The sequence below is a fragment of the Dipteris shenzhenensis genome, chromosome 22 (genome assembly GCF_047967505.1).
Source record: "Dipteris shenzhenensis isolate YYH24624 ecotype China chromosome 22, Dip_SZ_1.0, whole genome shotgun sequence".
NCBI classification, from domain to species: domain Eukaryota; kingdom Viridiplantae; phylum Streptophyta; class Polypodiopsida; order Gleicheniales; family Dipteridaceae; genus Dipteris; species Dipteris shenzhenensis.
In genome coordinates, this window is record NC_141617.1 from 29,218,274 (window position 1) to 29,241,789 (window position 23,516).

Sequence of the window (23,516 nt, forward strand, 5' to 3'; positions counted from 1 at the left end):
AACCTATATGCTGTCCTTTATCTTTGCATTCATTTGCTGCCATTTCTACTTTACTAGGCTGTGAACTAGATCTAGCTGGAGGCTAGTTTAGCTACACAGTTCCCATGCATGATCTTCGGGCCAGGGAAATCACATTAGCTTCAGTTTTCAGGGAAGGGGGGGGATATATACATAATCCTATATATAATGAGGTATAATACTGTGCATGCCATATCAAAAAAAGGTGCACCTTACCTTCCTACATTTTCTGTCCTTTCCAAAGGAGTGGAGGCAAGCACTATGATTGTATGAAAAACTTAAGCAGCCACTTTTGTACTTGTTTTAGGGGGGAAAAGGAAGAAAGAGTAACCTCTTCATTATGAGACTAACATAAGCAATGAGAACATGACAATATTTCCTACCCTGCTCAATCTCTCTCAGTCAAGGACATTAGGAAGCACATGTAAAACAGAAAACATTGTCAGACAGATATTGTTGATCAAGAATGCACAACCAGTATACTAAGGAAGCCCAACCATTTTGTCTTCAGATGCATTCAGGCCACAAGATTTGCCAGAGATTGTAATAGTTGATGCATCTCAAACGGCTCCTGATAAGCCTCTTCTGGATTATTATCTAAGCTCTCATATCAATACACAGAATTACCATTTAAGGGCTTGATGTCTGGCAATGCTAAAAGTCCTTCCAAATTGAAATGAAAGGCAGCAATAAGGTTTTTCCTTTCTTAAGTGTAACACAAGAAAGAAACTTCTGTTTCACCAGGCATGAAGGAAAGGTTGACCCAAGTGTTGGCTCATTCCCATGGTCTACAAAAGAGAATGTGCTACTAGTTCAGTAGATCGTAATCATCAAGCCGATCATTGTACTGCAACACCTTCCTTCTAATTTTTGAAGTGTCCACCCATGTAACAAGATCCTCCATGTTCCGAGTAACAAGAAAAGCAGGATCTGTCACAGTCTCCGGTCCAATTCTAACATCTAAATTAAACATTAAGGAAAGTTTAAAATAGTTCAGGCTTATAATTCTTAATACAACTAAAAGGAAGAGCAAAATCAGGGTACGAAAAACCCTTCTCACATTAAAAGGATACGTCCTTGTTCAATGAATGTGACAGCCTCCTGAAGATGTTCAGCCAAGCGAAGCCTCACAATCACTACAGCCAACCTCCTTCTGCATACAGCAAAAAATCGGAAGTGAAATGATGAAGCATATGACCAAATCATTATCCAGTCTAAACACATCCAAACAGAATTGTAGATAACTCACCTACAGAAAGAAGACACTGACAATTTATCACAAAGAGCCAAGCTTTTCTTGCTCGGAATTACACCCATTGAATACCTGCAAATTGACAGCAGAACATTGATGTTTCAAAATTAGTCATCGTGTATTAAAAAAAGAAAAGAATGCAAACCTAGAGTTCCTCCCCTTTTTAGATCACAAGCATCAACCTTACAATTTTTCCAGTAGCTGCTCCGTCATTTTTATCCGAAAAGGGTCCATAGAATCCAATTTCTTCAATATACTGACCAGTTTTGTCACCATGCCACATATCCCATTATACCTGTACCAGAAATTAATATCTTATTCAGACACAATTGAAGGCCGACAACATGTGAAAACCATGCTCTTGAGGTTATTGCATATAAACATGATGCAAAAACAACATTGTGAACCTCAAATGAAAGAGTGTAACACATTTTATGTAGAAAAGGGGGTAGGGGCAGATTAGAGAAAGGGGATAGAAGAGCAGAAGAGAGAGTAAGGGGGAGAAATCATTCTCATTATAGCTGCTGTATTTGGGCTCCAGAAGCATCTTTACTTTGATGGGAGCACAATGGCTGTAGCAGACTGAATTCCAGCCGGATCCCCTGCTTGAATAGCATTGTCACTTGATGATCCTGCATCCTTTTTAAGTACTTCGTTCCTGATTGGTACTAGGCTGGTCACAGTATTCCTCTCCTTCATATTGGAACTGTACAAGGAATTTACCATCGTTATTTCTTACTGTGCCAAGGTAGAAATCCCACATGAACAGCATGAGGTCTTTAAACAAGCAACCTGGTTCCTTGACTTCTAGAGCTTGGCATATGAGATGTGCTCGAGAGCTAAATGTACAGATATAAAACTCAAGATGTAAGGTCTTCAGCACTCTAAACCCTCCTTCCTCCCAATATTCTTTGCCAGCGTTTTGCATATCAGCAGACACTCCTTGTTCTTTCAAAGAGGAGAAAACCAGTGCTTGATGCCCAACTGGATGCAAAAATATCCCTTTGTAAAACTGCATCCCTAAAAACCCTATATGTTGCATAAATTTGCCCATAGATCCCTTACTGCCTGCCTTCATTCGACAAAAATGAATCCTCCTTGAAGGCAGGTTTCAGTGCAGTATTTCCAACTTTGAAAAGCATATGCTGACATGTTTCTATACCAATCTTTTCTAAATTCTTAGAATCATCTGGGAGTGAACTCAGTAAAGAGACTTGCATCGTCACACATGCTTTGGTATCATCCATGGCCAAACCAGAATTACCACCCCAACATCCCCCTGCATGTCAAGCGGAAAGGCCTGCCTTGGTAGAGTGACTTCCAAGTGACTCATGCTTGAGTTCTTCATTGATTTCCTGAAGGTCTAAAGGAGCCAGACTGTCATCTACCACAGCCCTAGCCAAGAACAAGGCAAGCTCATTTGAATGTCCAAAGCAGTATCATCTGCACTTGCTACTAGTAGAACAAAAGTTTTTGCAATATCCTCAGCATATAGAGAAGGCAGTAAAACAGAATTTATCTCTTTCTCACGATTTTTCCTATCCATTGCCAAAGTTATCAATCTCTCTACAAAAATAGAATCCCTGAAGCTCTCCAACAGCAGAATTGAAGTTGGCGTACTGTTTCAAGTTGCCTTACTATGTGATCCTTCGATTATGATGTTGTATTGGTTATATCTTTTGCTCTGGGTTAACTCCCGGGTATACTCACCTAGTGAGCAGTAGTAAAGGGATTTAGGTATGTGAAAGTTGTGGCCATAGTCCCTATTGTCATGCTCTTGAATGCGTTGTGATGTAGCTTCAGGATTGAATCTGTCATACATATCTTGTTGATGCTGCACAAGCTGCTCCTTGTCATTGTGTGTAAGTTTACTTTGGCATCCTTTGTTATCGTCTGTGTGGTCTTCCATATCTTCTTCCTTTAGGGAGACCATACAATGCTGGATACTCACCTCCGCCTCGAAAAATTTATCCTCAAAGTTTGCATGCCTAGAAGAATCAAGTGTAAGCACACCCACATCCTTACCTTGTTGGAAAAGCACATTGGCACACACAGAGAAAAGACATGAAAAGTGGCTACCACATGGGAGCACACAAGCTGCCATGTGGGCAGAACATACCTGGCAGGATGGAGCTCTTATGGAGGACAGATCTGGTACAGCTCAGACGTGTGTATGTCAGGAGGTATACAGAGCAGATTTGCGCAGGAGAAGAGATGTTCAGATCATGGGACCCTGACGCGAATGTATAGCACAGATGCGCCTACTGTGTGGATGCTTGCAGGTGCCTGTACAGAGCATGAGCAGGGCTGGACATGTCCAGAACAGTGCAAGGATAGACAGAGCAGGTCTGTGCCTGTTTGGAGCAGTAATGGCCTGCATACGGCCTGGTATAAACACCAACTTGGGCACAGGATGGCCTGGGCTAGTGTCTGCCTGCCACGTGACCAGGCGGATCTGTTAGGGCAGCAAAAAGGTGCCCACAGGTCAGTGTAACAGACCAGCCTAGTTGGGTTTACAAACTGGCTGGGTCAGTTATTATGGGGCTGCACGTCGACCAGTTTTGGCCCTTGAGGGCCTCTAAAAGGAGCCCACTTGGGGTCTCACAACTCACTGATTAGGGATCCAAGCAAGGAGCAAATTGGAGCTGCAGGAGGCCTGCCTCAGGAACCAGTTCAAGGACAAGGGAGGTGGCGCATTAGCAGCAGACAAAGAGCCCACAGGAATCAAGACCCTTGGCTGTCTTCTAGGGCAGCAAGGAGAACGGGAGTCAGGAGAAGCTTGGGCCTCACCCTTGGCTGCACATCAGGGCAGCAAGGAGGTCTCTTGGACAGAAATATATCTATTGCGGGTTCTACATCTCTCTCATGAACTGTAAGAGTCGTGCTTACACGGAAGCATGATTTTCAGTCCAATAACTTGATAAACTTAGAATTTTAGAACTTTTATAAATTCCACATAAAAATACCACAACTTTAAATGCATTCATGCCACATAACAACAGGACAATAAAAGAGAGAGAGAGACAAGTACACCAGCACCCGACTGGAGGAGAATGAGGCTGCTCCCCCCCCCCCCCCCAACTAGGTAAACCCAATTGTGTTTTTTTATATTCAATGATGCTTAGCCTCGACCATGAGGGAAGTACAATGAGTCATCTTTATCACTACATGCAAAAGCTTAAAGAGAGTATGCTCAACTGTAGATCTCTCTAAAGTCATAGGTATGCGAACTCTTTGATGATTCTATCATGACTCATGAGCTACTACATAGAATTTAGAGAATGTTTATTTATACATAGTATTGAAATTTAATATATTGCAATTTACAGGGTGGATGATCTTCGTGCCATATGGACAAAAAGATGGAACTGGTTTCATAAACCAATCCATATTGTTTCCTACATGGTGCATCCATTGTACAAGCAGGAAAGTCATTGGTCCAATATTGTTCTTATGAATGGATGGACATCCTATGTCGATACGGTTATCCCCTCTGAAGAGCAAGGAATGTGAGTACTAACTTCTAAGTATCTTGATTCTTGATTCTAGTATATTGTACGATCAATTAGCTTTTACTTGCAACCTCTTTTGACTCTGGCATGCATGCCTTTAAAGTCTACTTCATGAATCATTATCCTAATTCCTATCTAACACTAAAGTGATGTCCATGAACGCTGCTCCTGCGAGCCTTCTCCCCTCGCCATAGCCTCTACCTCCCTACCTTCCTTTTCGCCTCGCCTCGCGCCCCTCGCCCGTCGCATCGCCTCGCCACCGCCTTCGCTTCCGCCCAGCCTCGCCGTCGCCTCGCCCTTCCCTTCGCCACGCCCTCGCCTTCGCCCTCGCCTTTGCCCTCGCCCTCGCCTTCGCCTCCGCCCTATACCCACCGCCTCGCCTCGCCATCGCCCCCTCTTCTTCCGCCTCGCCTCGCCTCGCCCCGCCTCCTCCGCTTCCACCTCACCTCACCCGCCACATCCCGCCCGCCTCGTCCCGCCTCGCCTCGCCTCACCTCCTCCTCTGCCCCGCCTCGCCTCGCCACTACCCACCGCAGCCCCGCCTCGCCACCGTTCCGTCGTCGCCTCGCCTCGCCTCTTCCTCTTCCACACCCAGGCTCCATCCCTCGTCTAGCCCCCTCCCCTTTTTGGTGGCAGCCTCTTCCTCATCGGAGGTCTCGCAGTCTGTCTTGGCGGTATGGCGGCTCCCTGCCCGAAACCGGAGGCCCATCCGGACCCCCCCTCTCCAGAAGCCTACCGTGTGATCTTGACAGAGCAACAGTCGTCCCGGGTACAACAGGTTGCCAATGACTTTGCCCACACTTCAGTCTATGGCAGAGTCATTGGACACTCTCCCTCCAGACCAACCATCAGGGATTGGCTTCAATCCACTCTTATGCTAGAGGATAGCCACATCGAGGAGGTGGCCCTTATGGGAAGGGGCATCTTCTGGCTTAAACTCTCCACTGCGAAAGCTGCGAGCAACCTGATTGCTGGTTCCCCCACATCTGTGGATGGAAAGATCATCATGATAGTCCCTTGGTACCGAGGATTCAGCGCAGCGGACTTTGATGCTCGTTTCCGCATACCTCGCCACCCAGTGACGCTAGTATTTCCAGGCCTTGCTACTGAGTTGCGGCCAATAGTCAGGGACCTAGGTTCCCACTTTGGCTGGGTGATGCATGACACTTTTGTCGACGCGGTTGCTGCGGCAGGAGCTCCCAGAGTCCGTGTGGCTGTGGCAGATCCTGCGTCCCTCCTTGCAGTGATTGAGATTGTGACAGATGCTGGCAGCATTACTCAGAGCATGGTAGTCACAGGGCAGCCAGGCCAGTGCCTGAGGTGTCATGGCTTTGGGCACCTGGCTGCTGCTTGTCCACGCTTCTCCAACCCGTCTCGGCCCCCCCCGCCCCCCCCCCCTCCCTCCAGGCAGCCACGTCACGCTGAGCAGAGGCAGCCGGAGCCCGGTCCAGAGGTGGCTGGCGGCTGGACCGAGGTCAGAAGAAAAAGAGGAAAGAATAAGAAGACTTCTGACAAAGGCAAGGAGGCAGAGGTTACCCAGCCTGCAGCAGTGCCTCAGCGACCTGACAGGCAGCCGCCCCAGGGTCTAGGGAGAGCTTCCTCTTCATCTGTAACCCGCCCTTCGCAGCCTCAGGTCCCCCTCTCTCCTGATCCCCAGCTCCCCCCCACCCAGCCCCAACCCCTACCTCAGCCGCAGTCCCCTTCTTCCATCCCTCAGCATCAACCCCGCCTCTTCCTCTTCAACCCCCGCCTCTTCCTCTTCAGCCTCAGTCCCAACCCCAGCCCCATCCCTCCTCCCCCGCCCCTCTCAGCTCTTCCGCAATGTCAGCTTCACCGGTGGTCTCTCAACCGCGTGTAGCCCCCACTCCCCCACCTCCGGCCCCCCCACTAGTCGCTTCCGTGGAGTCTGTGTCTCCTACCCCACAGCCTCCTTCCCCTTCCTCACCACAGGTAGGGCACCCCGAGACTGCACCACCCCTGGAGCAGCCTTCCTTATCTGCTAGTCCGGCCCCCTCAGTTGCAGATTCTGGCGGGCCTTAACTCCAGGAGAGAGAGCTCCCTCGCGACTTCTTCAGGTCCGGTCCCTGGGATTACTTGGATGTGGCCGACCTCGGGACTTTCCCAGCTTGCCTCGACATCAGTATCTTCCTGCTCCGTAAAGGGGCGGATGGGAAGATCACAACCTTGGCCCCGAGGGATGGCCCCAGCTTCGCTTTCACTTTTCTCAGCGACGGTACCGAGATTTGGACAGACGACTCGGTCTAGGAGGCTCTCAGAGAGCAGACGCACGCTCAGATTTGCTCCTGGATAGGCCCGACGGGTGGACAGCTTCTCGAGACTCAGTGGTCCGAGGGTGACGTGCGCCTGCGGTGGCGATGCGCCACCAAGCGTTTCAGATTGATTGTGATCCTCAGGCCCCCTCTGTCGTGGCCCCTCCCCCAGGATGTCAAACCCTGGATACCACAGAAACTTCGCGCCTTCTACGGGATGACTACCTCAGAGATCTCGAGTTGGCTCGAGAAAGCGTTTATCCATGGCACCAAAGGCCTCACGCCTCTGCTAAAAGTTTTGAAGAACGGGCAGGATGACCCCGCCTCCCCCTCCAAACCCTCACAGAAGCGTCAGCGCCTTCATCCCAAACTACTAGCCTCTTCATCGACCTCGGCCGCGAGCACACAGTTGTTTGCAGCCTACCAGTCCTCATCATGAGCTTACACCTTATCTCCTGGAACGTGAACGGGTTTCATTCTTCTGGCACCCGTGGTCCTAGGAAGCTCATCTTGAGACAGGAACTTCAACCAGCAGTGATTGGTCGCTTGGATATACTCCTGCTCCAGGAGCATAAGCTTTCAATGGCTCATACCCGTAGCTGTGGGAAGATCCTCCCTGGACGCTCTTACACTTATTGGGAGCCCTCGATCGGTGCACAGGAGAGGAGTGGCGGTGTCTGCACTTCCGTTTGCGAGTCGATTGCCCAGGGAGTTTTTGGCCATGGTACGTTGATCCCAGGCCGTGCACTTTGGGTTGGCCTAGAGTTGGAGGGTTCCAAAATAGGAATCCTCAACATCTATGCACCCACAGACCTCCGACGCAGAGCCACCTTTTGGAGGACACTCACAGATATTCTCCCAGACATGGATTCGTGGATTGTTGGAGGTGACTTCAACAATCTGGAGACTTTGGAGGACCAGCAGGGCAGAGGACCAGAGTTTACAGGTATAGCTCACGCAGAGCAGTCCGCTTGGGACTCCTTTCTCTTCGCGACAGGAGGTAGGGATAGCTGGAGAGACCCGTCCTTCCGCCGATGGCACGGGAGCTTGGACTTCTCGTGGGGTTTCCGCAGGGAAGGGGGCAGAGTCCTGGAGAGATTGGACAGATTTTATGTCAGTGATTGGGCCATCAGCAGAGGTGGTCAGGTGGGTGTAGTGCCAAGGACGACACTCTCCGACCACGCGCCAGTGCTCTTGTCACTAGACTCGGCAGCTCAATCCCTTCCTCCCCGTTCGTGCAGGATTCCTGATTCCATCTTCTCTAGGGAGGAGGTGCGCAGTAGTATCGGTAGCCTTTGGGACAGAGATTGGGGCGAGTGCGTGGATCTGGTAGAGTCGGTGGCGCAGGCTCTGCAGGAGTCCAACCAGATTTGCCAGCTTGCAGCCCTTCAGATTCGCCAAGAGTGGTGGGGCAGAGAGAGAGCTCTTCGTAGGGACCTCGCCTGCATTCAGCGGCTCCAGCAGGCAGCTCCGGGTTCGGAGGAGCTTCGGATCCAGGCCCTTCGAGCCAGTGCCCTTCTTGAGGAGACTCTCCAACGTCGCTCAGAGTTTTCTTATCACGCCTCCCTCTCTTACTGGGCTCGGAAGGGCGACCGGATGAGCAAAGAGTTCTTCAGGACGCATAGTCAGAGGGCAGCAGGTGACCAGCTCCGGAGTCTTAGGACAACAGAGGGTCACATCATTACCGACCAAGAGGAGGTCTTGGGGTCCATTTTATAATAACCAAAACAAGAAATTCGTAAAAATGCACGAGATCCAAACTACAAGATTAGACAGGCTTCCAATCTGGCTGAAAGCTCTGCATTCAAAAGAAAATAGCAACCACTTACAGAGGGGCTGGTCTCAAACAGAGGTTAGCTGAATATGCATGGCCTTATTTTTCAAGTAACTCAACTTTACAAGATGAACCTCACAAGGAGGAAAGAAACAATAGGCCTCTTTTGCTATAAGCCCATTGTATCAAAAGTGCACATGCTTGATCACCATGTAATGAAGCAAACTGGATACACATCCCCTCACGAGAAAATGCTGCTGCAGTAGAAGAGCTAACACCTCTTTAAAGATGGAAACTTTCTTTTGGTTTTGTCATGGCCATCACAGTACGTGTTGATGCCACTCATCATCCTTCTCATTTACTTATTGGCTAGGTTGGAAATACTTGGAAGTTGGCTATGTCTACTTTCCGGTTGCCATTTTAGCCTTCCCTTAGCCATAGTGGCTTCCCTTTGAGACGACTTGAAAATTAGAGATGGGAGATAAACCAGAAAAGAAGAATTGGCTTGGAGCTCTTTGGATGCTTTGAGCTAGAAACCTTATAGGACAAAGATTTCTTAGAGTGGTTTAGCAAAGCCTAAACTTGTCCTTTGTCGAGCACTGCTAAGCTCTCTCTTGCAGGTCGTGCTCTTGTAGTCAACCAAGTTCTCCTGGCCACGGCCTGGTATGTGGCCTCTTGTTGGTGCTTCTCGAGATCCTGCGTGGCACAGCTCAGGAGGATGGTCCGGAATTTCCTATGGTCTGGGGGGGATGGTCTCAGAGATACCAGAGCCAGGGTAGCCTGGCACAGTCATTCTTCCGCAGGTTGAGGGTGGCTTGGGGGTCATTGATCCTGAGCTTCAGAGTCAGGCCCTGCTGGGCAAGTTAGTTATCCGCGGTTTGACCCCGGGGGGGCAAACGTGGAAGATGTTACTTCAGCAGGGGATCAGTTCTTGTACCTCGCGCCGAGGAGGAGAGTGGCTACCGTCCCTCAGATGGATCTTCACCTCTGCACCGCTTACCCACCCCCGCTCCCCGCTCATTCGTAGCCTGCTCACGGTTTGGAGGCGACTCTGTCTCAGTCGCCTCCTAGCAGTCAGGAGGAGATCGACCGCCAGCCGCTCATCTGGAACGATCTGGTCAGAGATGCCTTGGGCCTTCAGCTGGGGGAGAGGTCACATATCCCGTGGGACGGCTGGATGCGGGGGCCTGCCCGATCCCTTCGAGTTTGGAGGGACACTTATAGACACTTGGAGACCGTTGCTCTAGCAGCCGCAGCCGGAGGTGTCCGTGGAGCTCAAGCGAGGCGCACAGAGATAGATGGAGCGATTCCTGCCGATTGGTTGGTTCCACCCGAGATTCAGATCCTCATGCCTGGTGATGCCCGTTGGCTTGGACAGTTCACCCCTCGTGGCATCCCACTGGTTGTTGCAGGCCGGCTGGACAACACCTCTGTCTCCTTCGCCGTTTTGGGGGACGGCCGACTCAGGAGTGAGGGTGCGCTCATCGACCCCCTTCTCTCGTGGCAGAGGGTCCGTGTCGTAGGCCTTGTCGTATAGAGCAAGATCAGCTGCAGTCATGGCGCCTTTGGCTTTGGGAGGGGCGGGCCCTGTCAGAGCTTGATTGGGACCCAGGAGAGTGGAGATGGCCAGAGGTTGTGGCAGACCAGGGGCCGACCCCTTTCTTCGCTTACAACACGAAACTGGGCAGGAGCGTTCTCGGGAGGATGCAGAGCAGACCGCCCACCCAGCGGCCCAGTTGGTATTCTCAGGGTATTTCCAGGCTATTTTTGCAGGCCTTCTGGAAGGCCTTGTGGGAGAGCTGGCGGCCCCGGAAGATTTCCTACTTCCTTTGGCTACTCGCCCACAAGGGTCTTCCAGTGGGGAGCTGGTTGCGGCAGATTGGTCAGGATGGACTCTGTCAGATTTGTCATGAGGACAAGGAGTCACCAAAGCACTGCCTGTGGAGCTGTACTCGCGCCCAGGACGTGTGGAGGTGGGCCTTCAGGATCCTTACTCGCGCAGCACCGGAGTTAGGTTTGATCGCTTGGGGCGCGTTCTGCTGGTGCAGCACCACACCTGGCTATCACTAGTTGTTCGAGGCAGGCCCGCAGGACCCTATGTTCCTTATCACACAGGGGACTTGGGGGCCGCTTGAGGGCATCCCGCAGCACTTGGCAGAGGCGGACACAGGATCTCAGGTGAGGCAGCCAGTCTGGGAGATCATTAGCAGCATCGTCGGATGGCACATTTGGACCTCGCGCTGCGCGCAGATCCTCGGAGGTACCTCTCTTTCGACTGCTCAGGTCATGGCCGACATCTGGAGCGAGATTATCCACATGCTCAGAGGCCAGTGGGACCAGATCCAAGGGGATTCCCAGGCTGGCCGGGAGAAGCGGAGACGTTTCCTCCGAGATTGGGATACGCAAGGCCTCTTCTTCAAGCATACTTCTCAGGGCCTTCAGTGGCGCTACTCACCGCCTCTTTGGCTGTTTATTCACACCCGCCTGATCCCTCCGTGAGAGAGAGCTTTTTGTTTCCTCTTAGGGCTGCGTCCGATTTGAGAACGCAGCCCCGTCATCTGCAAAACTGACCCCATGTATCTTGTTTTTTCGAAGTAATATAATCAGCACTATTTTTTCGGCAAAAAAAATAAATAAAGTGATGTCCATGACTCATCTTATAGGATTGAAAGACAGTCTGTCCTCTATGTTCATGACCATAGCCAATTCAGGCAAGACGTGGCTATGAGTCTAGAGCAAAGGAAATTTGTTGTATCATGGTGGGAGATAAATGGGCGACTTACTCCCACTTTGCAAAGATTAGCTCTTCGAGTTTTATCACAGGATTGTACTAGTGGATCAGCTGAGCGCATATGGAGCATATGTGCGGACATCCATACTAAGAAAAGAAATAGGTAATCCAACTTATAAGTTATGAATGGTTGGATGCATTTCTTGAGTCTTGAGTCTTCTCCAATTTTACAAATCATGACTAATTAGAATCTAGATGCATTTTCAATCTTGTTTTGGTTCAAAATATTTATGTTTTATGTGATGTATCATGTTACAGATTGAGCACATCACAGCTTGATAGGTTAGTCTATGTAAATGCCAACCTTCGTCTCTTGGAGCAGTTCAAAGACAAAGAAAGTACCAGTGGGGCTGAAGGGGCTGAAGTGTTACATTGGAAGGTGAAAGAGGTTGATCCTGAAGTTCTAAGAAAGCTTGAGCGAGGCTTGGCTCGAGGGGAGAATATTGATATATCATTCATCCAAAGGCGCAGCGATGAGGATATAGCATATGATTTCCTTCGAGAGGATGAGGCACGCTTTCGGCGCGTCACACGTTCGCAATCAAGGGTTATTGCACAAGCATCTACTAGTGCACCACCCTTGATTGCAAGCATTGGCAGTTCATCTTTACCACGTTGTTATAGACGCCAACGAGATCGTGGTCGTACCCTTGCTACTAGTGGTCATAGTAGTGATTCCTTTGAGGAGATGGTAGCAAGGGTAGAGGAGGAAGAGAGTTCCGATGGCACAGAATCCACAGATTAAGATGCAAATAGTGATAGTGAACTTGGTAGAGAGAGTAGTGAGCACTCAGTAGTTTCAAATTATGATTTGTTATCACTCATGCTACTCATTTTTGGAGCTTTGAAGTTTGAGCTTACAACTCGTCACTTTGGAAACTTATTATTTCATATGTCTATTTTGGGAACTTATATTTACTTGACATTTTGGAAAGTAATGACTCATATATCTAGATTCAAATTTCAATGAATCAATGATGTTCATATATCTAGATGCTAAAATCCAATGTCCAATGTCAATATGCTTTTAAGTTTTGACTCCATAAATATTAATTGGTCTAAATTTGAAACTTTAGAAAGAAGACTTGAATTCTGAATGTGTTTGTGTTTTGGATTACCTAGACACTGGGTGTCTTGACTAAGGACTTGACACTTGTATTTCTCTTTGTTCACTCTAAACTTGAATATAACATGTCTTATCTGCCCCTATCCTTGTATATATCAAGTATCATTTCGAAACCTATCCGTTTCATCCGAAGATTCGAAACGAAACTTGTCGAAACCTCGAACAACAAAATGGACGTCTTGTGACTATGGTCAGGCACAAGCTACGTAAGTCAGTCTCTAAGCCTTAGGTCAAGTCAAACAATCATACCTGTGACAAAATATGAAGAGGGGAGAGGAGAAGAGTGGAGATGAGGAGAGAGGGCACAGCTAGAGAGCACACCACAAATGACTAACTGTACACTAGATTTAGTTGAAAAAATAGAATATATACAAACCCTTTTAGGGTTAGGGTTAGGGGATCTAACCCTTTCCTTGATAGCACTCTATAAGGTTAGTACTATGCACATATGATCACGTGATGGTGCTATGCACACATGATCACATGATGTTGAGCGTGAACTCTCAACACCTTCCCTCAAGATCAACATCATGAAGTAGGCCTTCCCTCAAGATGATGATTCTGGGAAATCGAAGAAGGACTGAGCATTACACCCTTTAATGGGAATGTCCTTCCTCTGCGTCAAACCAAGAGCTAGTCGATGTTTCTCGAATAGCTCTTTACCGAGTAGTTTGGTAAAGATGTCTACAACATTCTCTTTGCTATCACAATGCTGCAGTGTGATGTCACCGAGTAACACTCTTTCTCTGATGAAGTGCTCTCTGACATCAATGTGCTTTGTCCTGGAGTGATATACTAGATTTTTTGCCAATGCTTGAGCCGATTGATTATCACAATATATTGTTGTTGGATTTGACTCATCAAAGTAATCTGTTTCTGACAATAGTCTTCTGAGCCATATAGCCTCACATGCACCTGTAGTGAGTGCTCTATATTCTGCTTCAGTCGAAGACAAAGAAACAGTTGGCTGTTTGTTTGACAACCATGATATAGCACCTTGACCAAGGAAAAATGCATATTCCTGTGTCGATCTCTTGGTCTCATGATCTCCGGCATAGTCACTGTCACAGTATCCATGCAACCGTGGATGACTTCCTCTGTATTCTATCCCAAACTGTCTTGTACCTCTTATGTATCTCCAGACTCTTTTGGCTGCATTCCAGTGAGACTGTTTTGGATTTGCCATAAACTGTGCTAGTGAGCTTACTGCATAACAAATATCTGGCCGTGTGATTGTCAGATATATAAGAGATCCGATGAGCTGCCTGTAGTATCTGTCATTGACTGTAGGCTTTTCTAAATCTTTAGTAAGTTTCAAACTCTGTTCCATGGGAGTGGCTGCAATCTTGCAATCTGCCATATGAAACTTCTTCAGGAGACTGCCAACATACTTGAGCTGACTCATGAATGTGCTATCTGAATCTCTCCAGAACTCAATTCCAAGACAATAGTGCGTAAGTCCAAGATCTTTCATGTCGAACTCTGCAGATAAGTGATGAAGCTATCCTTGCTTCCTGTCACAATCAGATCATCTACGTACAAAAGTACAATAGTAATGTCTTCCCCTTGAACTTTGTAGTAGAGAGTATGATCTGCATTGGACTTCATGTATCCCAGATCAGCAAAATACTTGTCAATTCTGCTGTACCAACTTCTTGGTACTTACTTTAAGCCGTAGAGATTTTTCTTGAGGTGGCAAACCTTATTCTCCTTTCCTGGTTCAACATAACCTGCTGGTTGTTGCATGTAGACTTCCTCGTCTAGGTGACCATTGAGAAATGCATTCTTGACATCGAGCTGATACACATTCCATTTGCTAAGTGTCGCTAGTGATATTAAGAACCGTATGGAATCCATCTTTGCTACTGGAGCATAAGTCTCATCATAGTCTTGACCATATTGTTGTGCAAATCCTTTTGCGACTAATCTGGCTTTGTATCTCTGAATATTGCCATCTGGTCTGTACTTCACTTTGTATACCCATTTGTTAACTATGGCCTTCTTTCCTGGTGGAAGGTCGCATAATTCCCAAGTACTATTCTTATACAAAGCATCCATTTCTTCATTCATAGCAGTTTGCCATTCTGGCTAGTCTACTGCGTCTTCGAAGTCGTCTTCGAAGTACACTGGCTCTTCTGTAGCCATGATGGTAGTCATAAGAGCATAGTTGGTGGTTTCCACCTGAATTGCTTTGCCTTTCTGAGCATATGTCAATCTGGCTGGAGGTCTGCTTTCCCTAGTAGACCGTCTGAGTTACTGTGGCTCTGCTTGGGGTGTTGCAGGCAATTCTTGCTCTTCTTCATCAACCTGTTCTGTAGATGACTGTGAAGTCGATGCTTCTATCTCCTGTGTAGGTGAGGTTTTCTATTCTGATTCTCATCAAAGATTACATCTCTGGAGATAATGACTTTGCGGTTGATGGGATCATACAATTTGTATGCTTTGCTTTCTTCACTGTAGCCAACCATGATGCATTTGCATGACTTTGCATCCAATTTCCTGCGATGATCATCATGTATGTGGACATATGCTATGCAACCAAATATGCGGAGATGCCCATTGTGTGGCTTGTGTCCAGTGAATGCTTCGTAAGGAGTCATACCTTGTATCGGTTCGATAGGAAGCCGATTAAGCAAGTAGTTAGCTGTAGCTATTGCTTCTGTCCAATACTGATTCTGGTGCTATGACAACAGATGGAGTAGAGCTACTGGTAGCTGGATCGGCCAATGGTCTAGGTGCAGACCCATCGACATACTCCCATTTGTCCTAAAGTACAAGAATGGTCTCCATTCGGTATTTCCATGTACCGTAATTGGAGTTGTCTAACTTAGCAGATGCCTCCAGATTGAGGTTACTAGTCGACATGGTGCAAGAAATGTACTCAAAAGTGTCGTGAAGATCTCTGTATGAATCAACTGCAAATACACTGAATATGCCAAGTGAAATCTCTGTACCGTCGGTGAAGATAGAACTGCAGTATATAAAATATGATCTGTATTACAAGGCTTGTGGCAATGATGCCGAGAATAGCCAAGAGGCTTTACAAGGCTGAAATAATGTGCACGATGTCGTGAAATAGCCGAATAGGCTTTACAATGGTGGCATGTGTGTGTGAAATCAAATGCTATCTGCCCATTGAAACAATCTGCAATGCCTCTGTACTCTCTGAAGTCTGCTCACTGAACTGATGAACGTAAGGTTTCTGGTAATGTAATGATGTGAAACCGTATGTGAGCGTATGGACTAACTCCGAGTAGATACTAGTCGGAAATTTCGAGCATGGCTTAGATTGGCAACTTGGGGAAATTCAAAGCGTCCCCTCTATGGCGATCTAGTCTACTCTGATCTAGATCTAGACCAACCGTCGATCAATGAAAGAACAGCAAATAATTCCTTTTCTTTTGTTCATTTTAAGTGCTGGATCAGATACGTCGATGTAGAGGCAAATGTGCGTGAAGGAAGTGGTCAGCAAGGCTCAAATGTGAGTGTAACTTGCACCGAAATGTGCGCGTGATGTGACGAGCGCGTAGAGCACAAAAAAACGAGCGACTTTCCTTTTTGGAGCGCCCTCAAATTCTTCATGGATCAAGAGATATGACTTGATCTAGGTGGAGGGGCAAAAGGAGTGCAAATGGTGCTCAATGATGATGTGTCACTGTGAGTCACATGCAGTGATGATGCAGCATTGTGCATAGCAAGAGGTGTGCCTGTGAAGCCCTGTGCTGAGGTGACAGAAGTGGTCACATGAAGTGACTATGAAGCACTGTGTGTGCCTGCAGAGGTCAGTGCTGACTGGACAACTGAGGTGGCACTGTTGAGGTGGCATAGATGATGTGACAGAGGTGACGTTGATGACATGGCACTGATGACGTGGCCTGATGATGTGTCACTAATGACGTGGCACTAATGACATGGGCTGATGGCGTGGCAGTGGTGACATGTCCTGATGACGTGGCTGGATGACGTAGCCAGATGACGTGGTAGAATGACGTGGCTTGCCTACGTGGCACTGATGATGTGACAGCTGACGTGGCAGTGATGACATGACTGCCACCGTGACAGATGACGTGGCACTTGGAGATAAGGTTGCCACGTGGCACACTGGAGACCTAGCCTACGTGCTATCTTATCCTGCCACGTGTCGCTTTCTGAGAAGCCGGAATCGTGTGAAGATTTTGACGGAATCTAAGAAGATTCGATCCGCCTGCGGATTTCCGTCGATGTCGTGTAGAGGCTGTCGTTGGCGGAGGTCGCCTGGGTGCAAAGCTCGGTGCAAGGCTCAAGGACTTGGAAAATGGCTTTCAAATCGCGCTTCGCAGCCTCTTTTCGAGGGTTGAAAGCACACTTGCAAAGCGGGACAACGTCGTAGTAACTTGATGGTCGCCATGAAAGCTATTTGGAGCTGAAGGTGCTGGAGACGCTGGAGCTCACTGGTACGCGGGCGTGGAAGGAGCTTGGGCTGCTGAAGCGCAGTTGGTTGCTTTGTTAGCAGTTATTGTTGCAGGAGACCATCTCGTTGCACAACCGGTTGACGGAGGAGGCGCCTTCATCTTATAGTCAATACTGTTGTAGATGCAGCTGTAGAGCTTTGTGAGCTACAGGTGAGCTGTCGTAGTAGCTTAGCTTAGTGGCTTGTAGTTGCCATCAGGTGCAGCGGCTGCTGGTAGGTTGCAGCTGTTCTGTTGGAGAGGCGCTACTAGGAGCCGAGTCGTTTCTTTGTGGCTGTAGGCTGTGTGCGGATGTCCTGGCCTGAGACACCGAGAAGCTTTCAATGAAAAAGTGAAGAGTTTGAAGGCTTTACTGGGGGAGACCTTCGCGACGGTCTCCTCCCTCAAAGAGGAATACCTTCACTTGCAGTCCACACAATCACCCTTGGACAAGCTGTATGATGCCGATAAGGCGGTGTCCCTTGAGATGAAAAGAAGCTTTCGGAGGTGGAGGATCGTTGATGGCAGCTTTTGCAGAAAAACAGTTTCAGAAATTCAGCCAAATGTTTGTTGTCATTGCTGAGAGCAAGAGGAGGTGTAGAGGTCGCTGAGCTCACTCCCTCTCACTCTCTCTACCTTTGAACTCTCTCCCTCTTGCAATGCAATAGATCCAAAGTCTCTTTCTCAAAGAAAATCTCACAAGAGAAATGGAAATGGACGGAAATTCACCACTCAATGGAAGTGAAGATCACTCAAGAAGAACTCTCTCAATCTTTCGATCTCTCACACTCTCTCATACTCTCGCATACGGATCGCAGTGCCTCAGCGGAAGGCAAGGGAGCTCTGATTCCATGACAAAATATGAAGAGGGGAGAGGAGAAGAGTGGAGATGAGGAGAGAGGGCACAACTAGAGAGCACACCACAAATGACCAACTGTACACTAGATTTAGTTGAAAAAATAGAATATATACAAACCCTTTTAGGGTTAGGGTTAGGGGATCTAACCCTTTCCTTTATAGCACTCTATAAGGTTAGTGCTATGCACATATGATCACGGGATGGTGCTATGCACACATGATCACATGATGTTGAGCGTGAACTCTCAACAACTTGTTCACTGATACCCACTGGAGAACAGCAGGTAGTTAGTGTTTCCATCTTATGTTAGGTTATGTCTAGGTCATAGCCTAGGATAGGAGCCCCAGAGGGGCCCCCAAAGGCTGACCAGTAGACCAAAGGGAAGCAAGCGAGGCAGCCTACAAAGGCTGCCCACAAAGCTCCCTAGAAAATGAGCCAAGGAAGGGCTTTTATAGGCCAAGGGGCTAGCAACCAGTCGGCTATAGCCAATTGCTCACTCGGCTACAGCACTCTATAAGGTTAGTGCTATGCACATATGATCACGTGATGGTGCTATGCACACATGATCACATGATGTTGAGCGTGAACTCTCAACAACTTGTTCACTGATACCCACTGGAGAACAGCAGGTAGTTAGTGTTTCCATCTTATGTTAGGTTAGGTCTAGGTCATAGCCTAGGATAGGAGCCCCAAAGGGGCCCCCAAAGGCTGACCAGTAGACCAAAGAGAAGCAAGCAAGGCAGCCTACAAAGGCTGCCCACAAAGCTCCCTAGAAAATGAGCCAAGCAAGGGCTTTTATAGGCCAAGGGGCCAGCAACCAGTCGGCTGTAGCCAACTGCTCACTCGGCTACAGCTAGGCTGGTTGGCTGGCTCCTCAGCCCCTGTAAATAGGCCCTTGCTGCCCTCTCATTTCTCATTCATCGCTCCTACCTTCACACTCCTACAGCTCCACTGTAGCCCCTCCTGAACAGCCTGACGCCTCCATAAGTTGGCCTCTGACCAGCCTCAGCTCTTGGCCTCAGTTCAGCTCAAAGGTGTTCACGCAACGCATTAGACGGGGAATCGGATCAGCAAATGAAGGTTTGGGGTTCTGTTTCAGCAGCTCTTTTCAATTACCTTTTACCGTTTGCACAGCTCACTTCTCAACTCTATATTTCAGTCATCTCTCAAGTCTCTTTTAGAATCTATTACTCCTAGCTTTCACTCTCTCACTCATGCAGTAACCCTACATTCCGGTGGACAGCACAAGCCTCCCCCTTGCCTTGCAGAAGTGCCCTACATTGTCAATGTGGACAGCATCAAGGTCTCGGTATTGGTCGGCGTTGCCTCTCACGTCTTTGGGTCTGCTATACGTGTGCACAGTGTACTCTTCAGAAGCGTGTTTCCATGCTCTCTCGAAGAGTGTTATTTGTATTTCTCCGTATAAAGCAAATTCTCCCCTAATTAGGGGAGGGGGCGTGGGTACAAGGACCCAATCGGCTGTCAACTCCATTCTCTCTCTACCCTTATCTCCTTTCTCTCTCGATGGTGCATAACACTAATTCCTCGCTAAAGGTTTAAAGAAGGTCTTGTTGTGATTAAACAATCAGATTACCGTTGCATGTTACATTGGTATCAGAGCTTCGGTCTATATCCAGCTTGACTACCGTGAGTGTATGGTTGTGTTGAGATATACAATCAAGTGCCATGGAAGGATCGAGAAAGCAAGTCAACTTTGAAGACTATGAAGAGGAGAAAGACTACCAAAGATACGCTTCCGCCAAGTGCTCAAAAAATGATGGCGAACTTTCTGGAGCAGAATCGGGTCCTCCCTACAGCAACTCGAAGAACATTCATCCCAGCTAGAAGAAAGAAGAAGACAGTCAGACCAAACAACTTCTAGAGGAGAAGGAAGTAGAAAAGCCGCTAGAAGAAAGAGGAGCCACAGATTTTGAGAAACTGCTCTTGTCGATGCGTGAGGAACGCAAAAATGAGGAGGCACTGCGACGTGCAAAGCTCGCCCAGGCAGAGAAGCAACAAAAGCTAGACCAAGAGACGATGCTTCTCCAACACAAACAAATGTTAGCCACTAAGCAAGCAAGTTTGAGCGCTACAACCGTCACCGCCACAGCTTCGTGATCGACAAAAATAACACCACTCACTCGGTCCACTCCAAATTTTGTTAAGTATGATGGTAAGTGTGGCGATTCAGCTATCTTCAATTCATTCATCAGTTCGTAGCTCATTTTTCGTTAGCGTGGCAGCTGTCACCGCCACAACTTCATGATCAACAAAGGTAACATCTCTCACTCGGTCCACTCCAAATTTTGTTAAGTATGATGGTAAGTGTGACCATTCAGCTATCTTCAATTCATTCATCAGTTCGTAGCTCATTTTCCGTTGGCGCGGATTCAAGATGAGCAAGACAAAGTCCACCTAGCAGCCCGTCACCTTAATGGTGAGGCGGTTACCTGGTGGCAACATTGGGCTAGTAAGCATACGAACTCAACAACGTTTGTTTGGGCAACGTTCGTTACCAACCCCAAAGCCCGTTTTCTCATGCCCCATTATATGCGACAAGATGATGCAATTCATTCGAGGATTGGACACTAACATCCGTTTTACCATCCGTGTAATGAAGGGGAAAAAGAGGCCAAGTTAGAGACCCTTTAGGTGAAAAATGTGGAGGGACTATATGAGTCTCCATCCACCCACTACTATGTATCTTTTTGATGTGACATCTAATCCTATCTATTCTCCCTCCTCCTTCCTGCTTCCTACTGCCTACACTCACAGTCTCTCTCCTCCCTCTCTCTATCTCTCTATCCCCTCATCCTTCTCTCTCTTCCTCTCTCTTTCCCCTTCCCCTCTCTTCTCCCTTCCTTCTGCTATTCTATCCCCATCTCCAAATCTGCCCCTTTCCCCTTCACTACATTGGTATCAGAGCTCCACTCTCTTGCACCTTTGCTTCTGTCCTTTACACCCTTCACTCTGAATTCTAGTAGTTGCTACACCAACGCCTATCCCGAACTTGCAAGCTACAAACAAGCTACGCCAACTTCCGAACGACGGGCATAAATCCTGAGCGTTGCTCCAACGCCTAAGCGTAGGGCCTCCATCACCACCAAGCGCACCACCACCATGATGATCACACTCAAGATCTGTGATAACATTTTGGAGCATCCTGTCCCCAACTGCCATTGCCAACGAGTCCAAGGTCTTCTGCCTCAAGATGAAGGGCGACTACCATCAGTACACCTTGCTCGCCTACAATTCTGCCCAGGCAGATCTTGCATGACGCCCCTAACGCCGTTTCTCGCCCGACCCAAGCCTCTTGCATGGCGTCGCTACTCCTGCGTCCATCCCTTCCCGTCGGACGACCTACCCTCCCCCGTCATCGCTGCCCGCGTCCATCCCTCCCGTCGCCTTTACCCCTACAAAAAAAACCTTAGCCTTTCTTCCTTCCTAAGGTTCAGTAGCCAGGGTTAGTTGGGTCAGGTTAGGTCTGGCTAGTTTGGTTAGGTTTAGTTAGTGGAGTGAGTTAGGTTAGTAGATTGGGTTAGGTTAGGTTAGTCAGTTAGGTTTAGTTAGTTTGGCTCTAGGTTAGGTTAGTACTAACTAAGGTTAAATGCTAGGTTAGATTGGTCTAAGACACTGTCCTAACAGTCCTAAAGGTCCTAGGTTAGAGCTGTCTTAACTATCCTAGGTGACTTAGGACCCCTTCCCAAAAAAAACAAAAAAAAAGGGGGCAAAAACTCAGAATTCTAGCCTCTTTTAGGGGCTTTCCACAGCCCTATTTGGGATCATTTGAACCCCGTTTTCGAAGCTTTTTCGACAACCCTTCTTTCGAGCCTCTCCATCGACATTTTCGTGTTTCCACGCACTATCTCAGGTGCTCATTACGCAGGATTTTGTTATCCATTTCTCCTTGCCTAGATTCGAGCTCCTCTCTCCAGGGCCAGTCACCATGGCACCGAAGTATGTCCCTCGTGATATATTGCATGACACTGATGTGGCTGCTCAATATGAGCAAGTGCCTACTGTGGCTGCATCCACTGGTGGTGCAAATCCTTCCACTCAGCCTCTCTCTCCTGCATCCCAGGAAGTGCAAGCAGTGCAGACGCAGTTTCTGGATGCCCTTTCCTCTATGCTCCAAGGTGCTTTCTGCCAGATAGGACAGGAGTTCAGCCAGCAACTTACCACAGCCATGGCTATGCAGGATACGGCTCTTGTCCAAATGGGACAGCAGATTGGTCAGCAAATCACATCTACCATTGTTATGCAGGATAAGGCTAAGCAGCCTGCACCCCAGCACGGGGACCATTCAGACAGTCACGATGTTTTGTCTGCTCCACGCAGGGGTTTTATGGCAAATGCCCGTCGTGCCTATGAGCATCAGTCTTCTGGACCATTGCATGTACCCCAGCTTGGGGATTATCTAGACATAGATGATGCATTTTCTGTGCCACAGAGCACCTTCTTGCAGGATGTCAGGCCATCTTTTGGCTCTCAGCTTTCTGCATCTATGCAGGCTGAGCCGTCTCTTTTGGGCCGACCCGTTGGTGTGTACTCCTTTCACCGCACCAGCGAGTATGCCTAGAGTTGGCTTGGGTTTATATGGCAGCCCACACCCCTAGGAGAGAGGTCAGTCCTCTTCTCAACCCTTTGGTATGCCATCATTTCGGAGAGATGCATTTGGTAGAGAGACCCAGCCCGGGGTTCATGCACCTATTGCTCCGCCAGCGAGCACATATAGCCAGACGCAGCCAGTGCATCAAATGGCAGCAGCTTCTACGCAGCAGGGGATTGGTGGTGGGCAGCAAGCCACTTTTGATGACATGTTGGCAGATTCTTTGCGTTCATACAGGGCCCTACCTGAGGCCATCAAACTTGAGATGCCCTTCTCCGATTATGTGAACCTCAAGCGTGATGATGCCCGCACTTCTGGAGTTTACACACAGAAGAATTATGCAGCCAAGGATATCAAGGACAAACTCATAGTGCATAAGTTTAAAGGAGACACTCGCATTCCCAATGAGTTGGAGGAGTGGCTCAAGAAGCTGGAAGACTATTTCCCCTTCTACCCCAAGTCTGAGAAGGAGCGCATCATTTTTGCAGGTATGCATATGCAGGACTATGCCCACACATGGTGGCGATACATGAGGGATTCGCCTCAAAGACCAACCACTTGGAGGGGTTTCAAAGAATTGACACTACATTTGTATCTCCACTTGTATTGGATCAATACTTGGCTGAATTTTATGCCTTGTCACAGACCGGTACAGTCCAAGAGTACTTGTAGCGCTTTTGGAGGCTTTCCCTGTTTGTGCAGGACGTATCTGAAAAGGGAAAGCTGTTGTGTTTCATCCATGGGTTAAATTCTTCTCTCACTGCAGATGCGAGGGCACATAACCCTCAAACAATTGAGAGGGCAGCTCAGCTTGCAGAAGTATTCGAGCCTAAATATGCTGGCAAGCACAGAAATGCCATGGGCAGCTCGCATGCTAC

The 23,516-nt window shown here is 48.2% G+C and overlaps 1 protein-coding gene across 2 annotated transcripts in view; it reads right to left on the minus strand.

Moving 5' to 3' along the window:
- Positions 1-498: 498 nt before the first annotated feature.
- LOC147887965 (uncharacterized) overlaps positions 499-23,516 on the minus strand; it is a 36,686-nt gene continuing 13,668 nt past the window's right edge. For both annotated transcript variants that reach the window (XM_087393655.1, XM_087393654.1), the window contains exons 2-5: positions 1,458-1,565; positions 1,268-1,342; positions 1,092-1,171; positions 499-978 (exon numbers count right to left, since the gene is read on the minus strand). In XM_087393655.1, the coding sequence (XP_087249781.1) occupies positions 827-978; positions 1,092-1,171; positions 1,268-1,342; positions 1,458-1,565 (415 nt within the window). In that variant the 3' untranslated portion in view covers positions 499-826. The remainder of the gene's footprint in view (positions 979-1,091; positions 1,172-1,267; positions 1,343-1,457; positions 1,566-23,516) is intronic.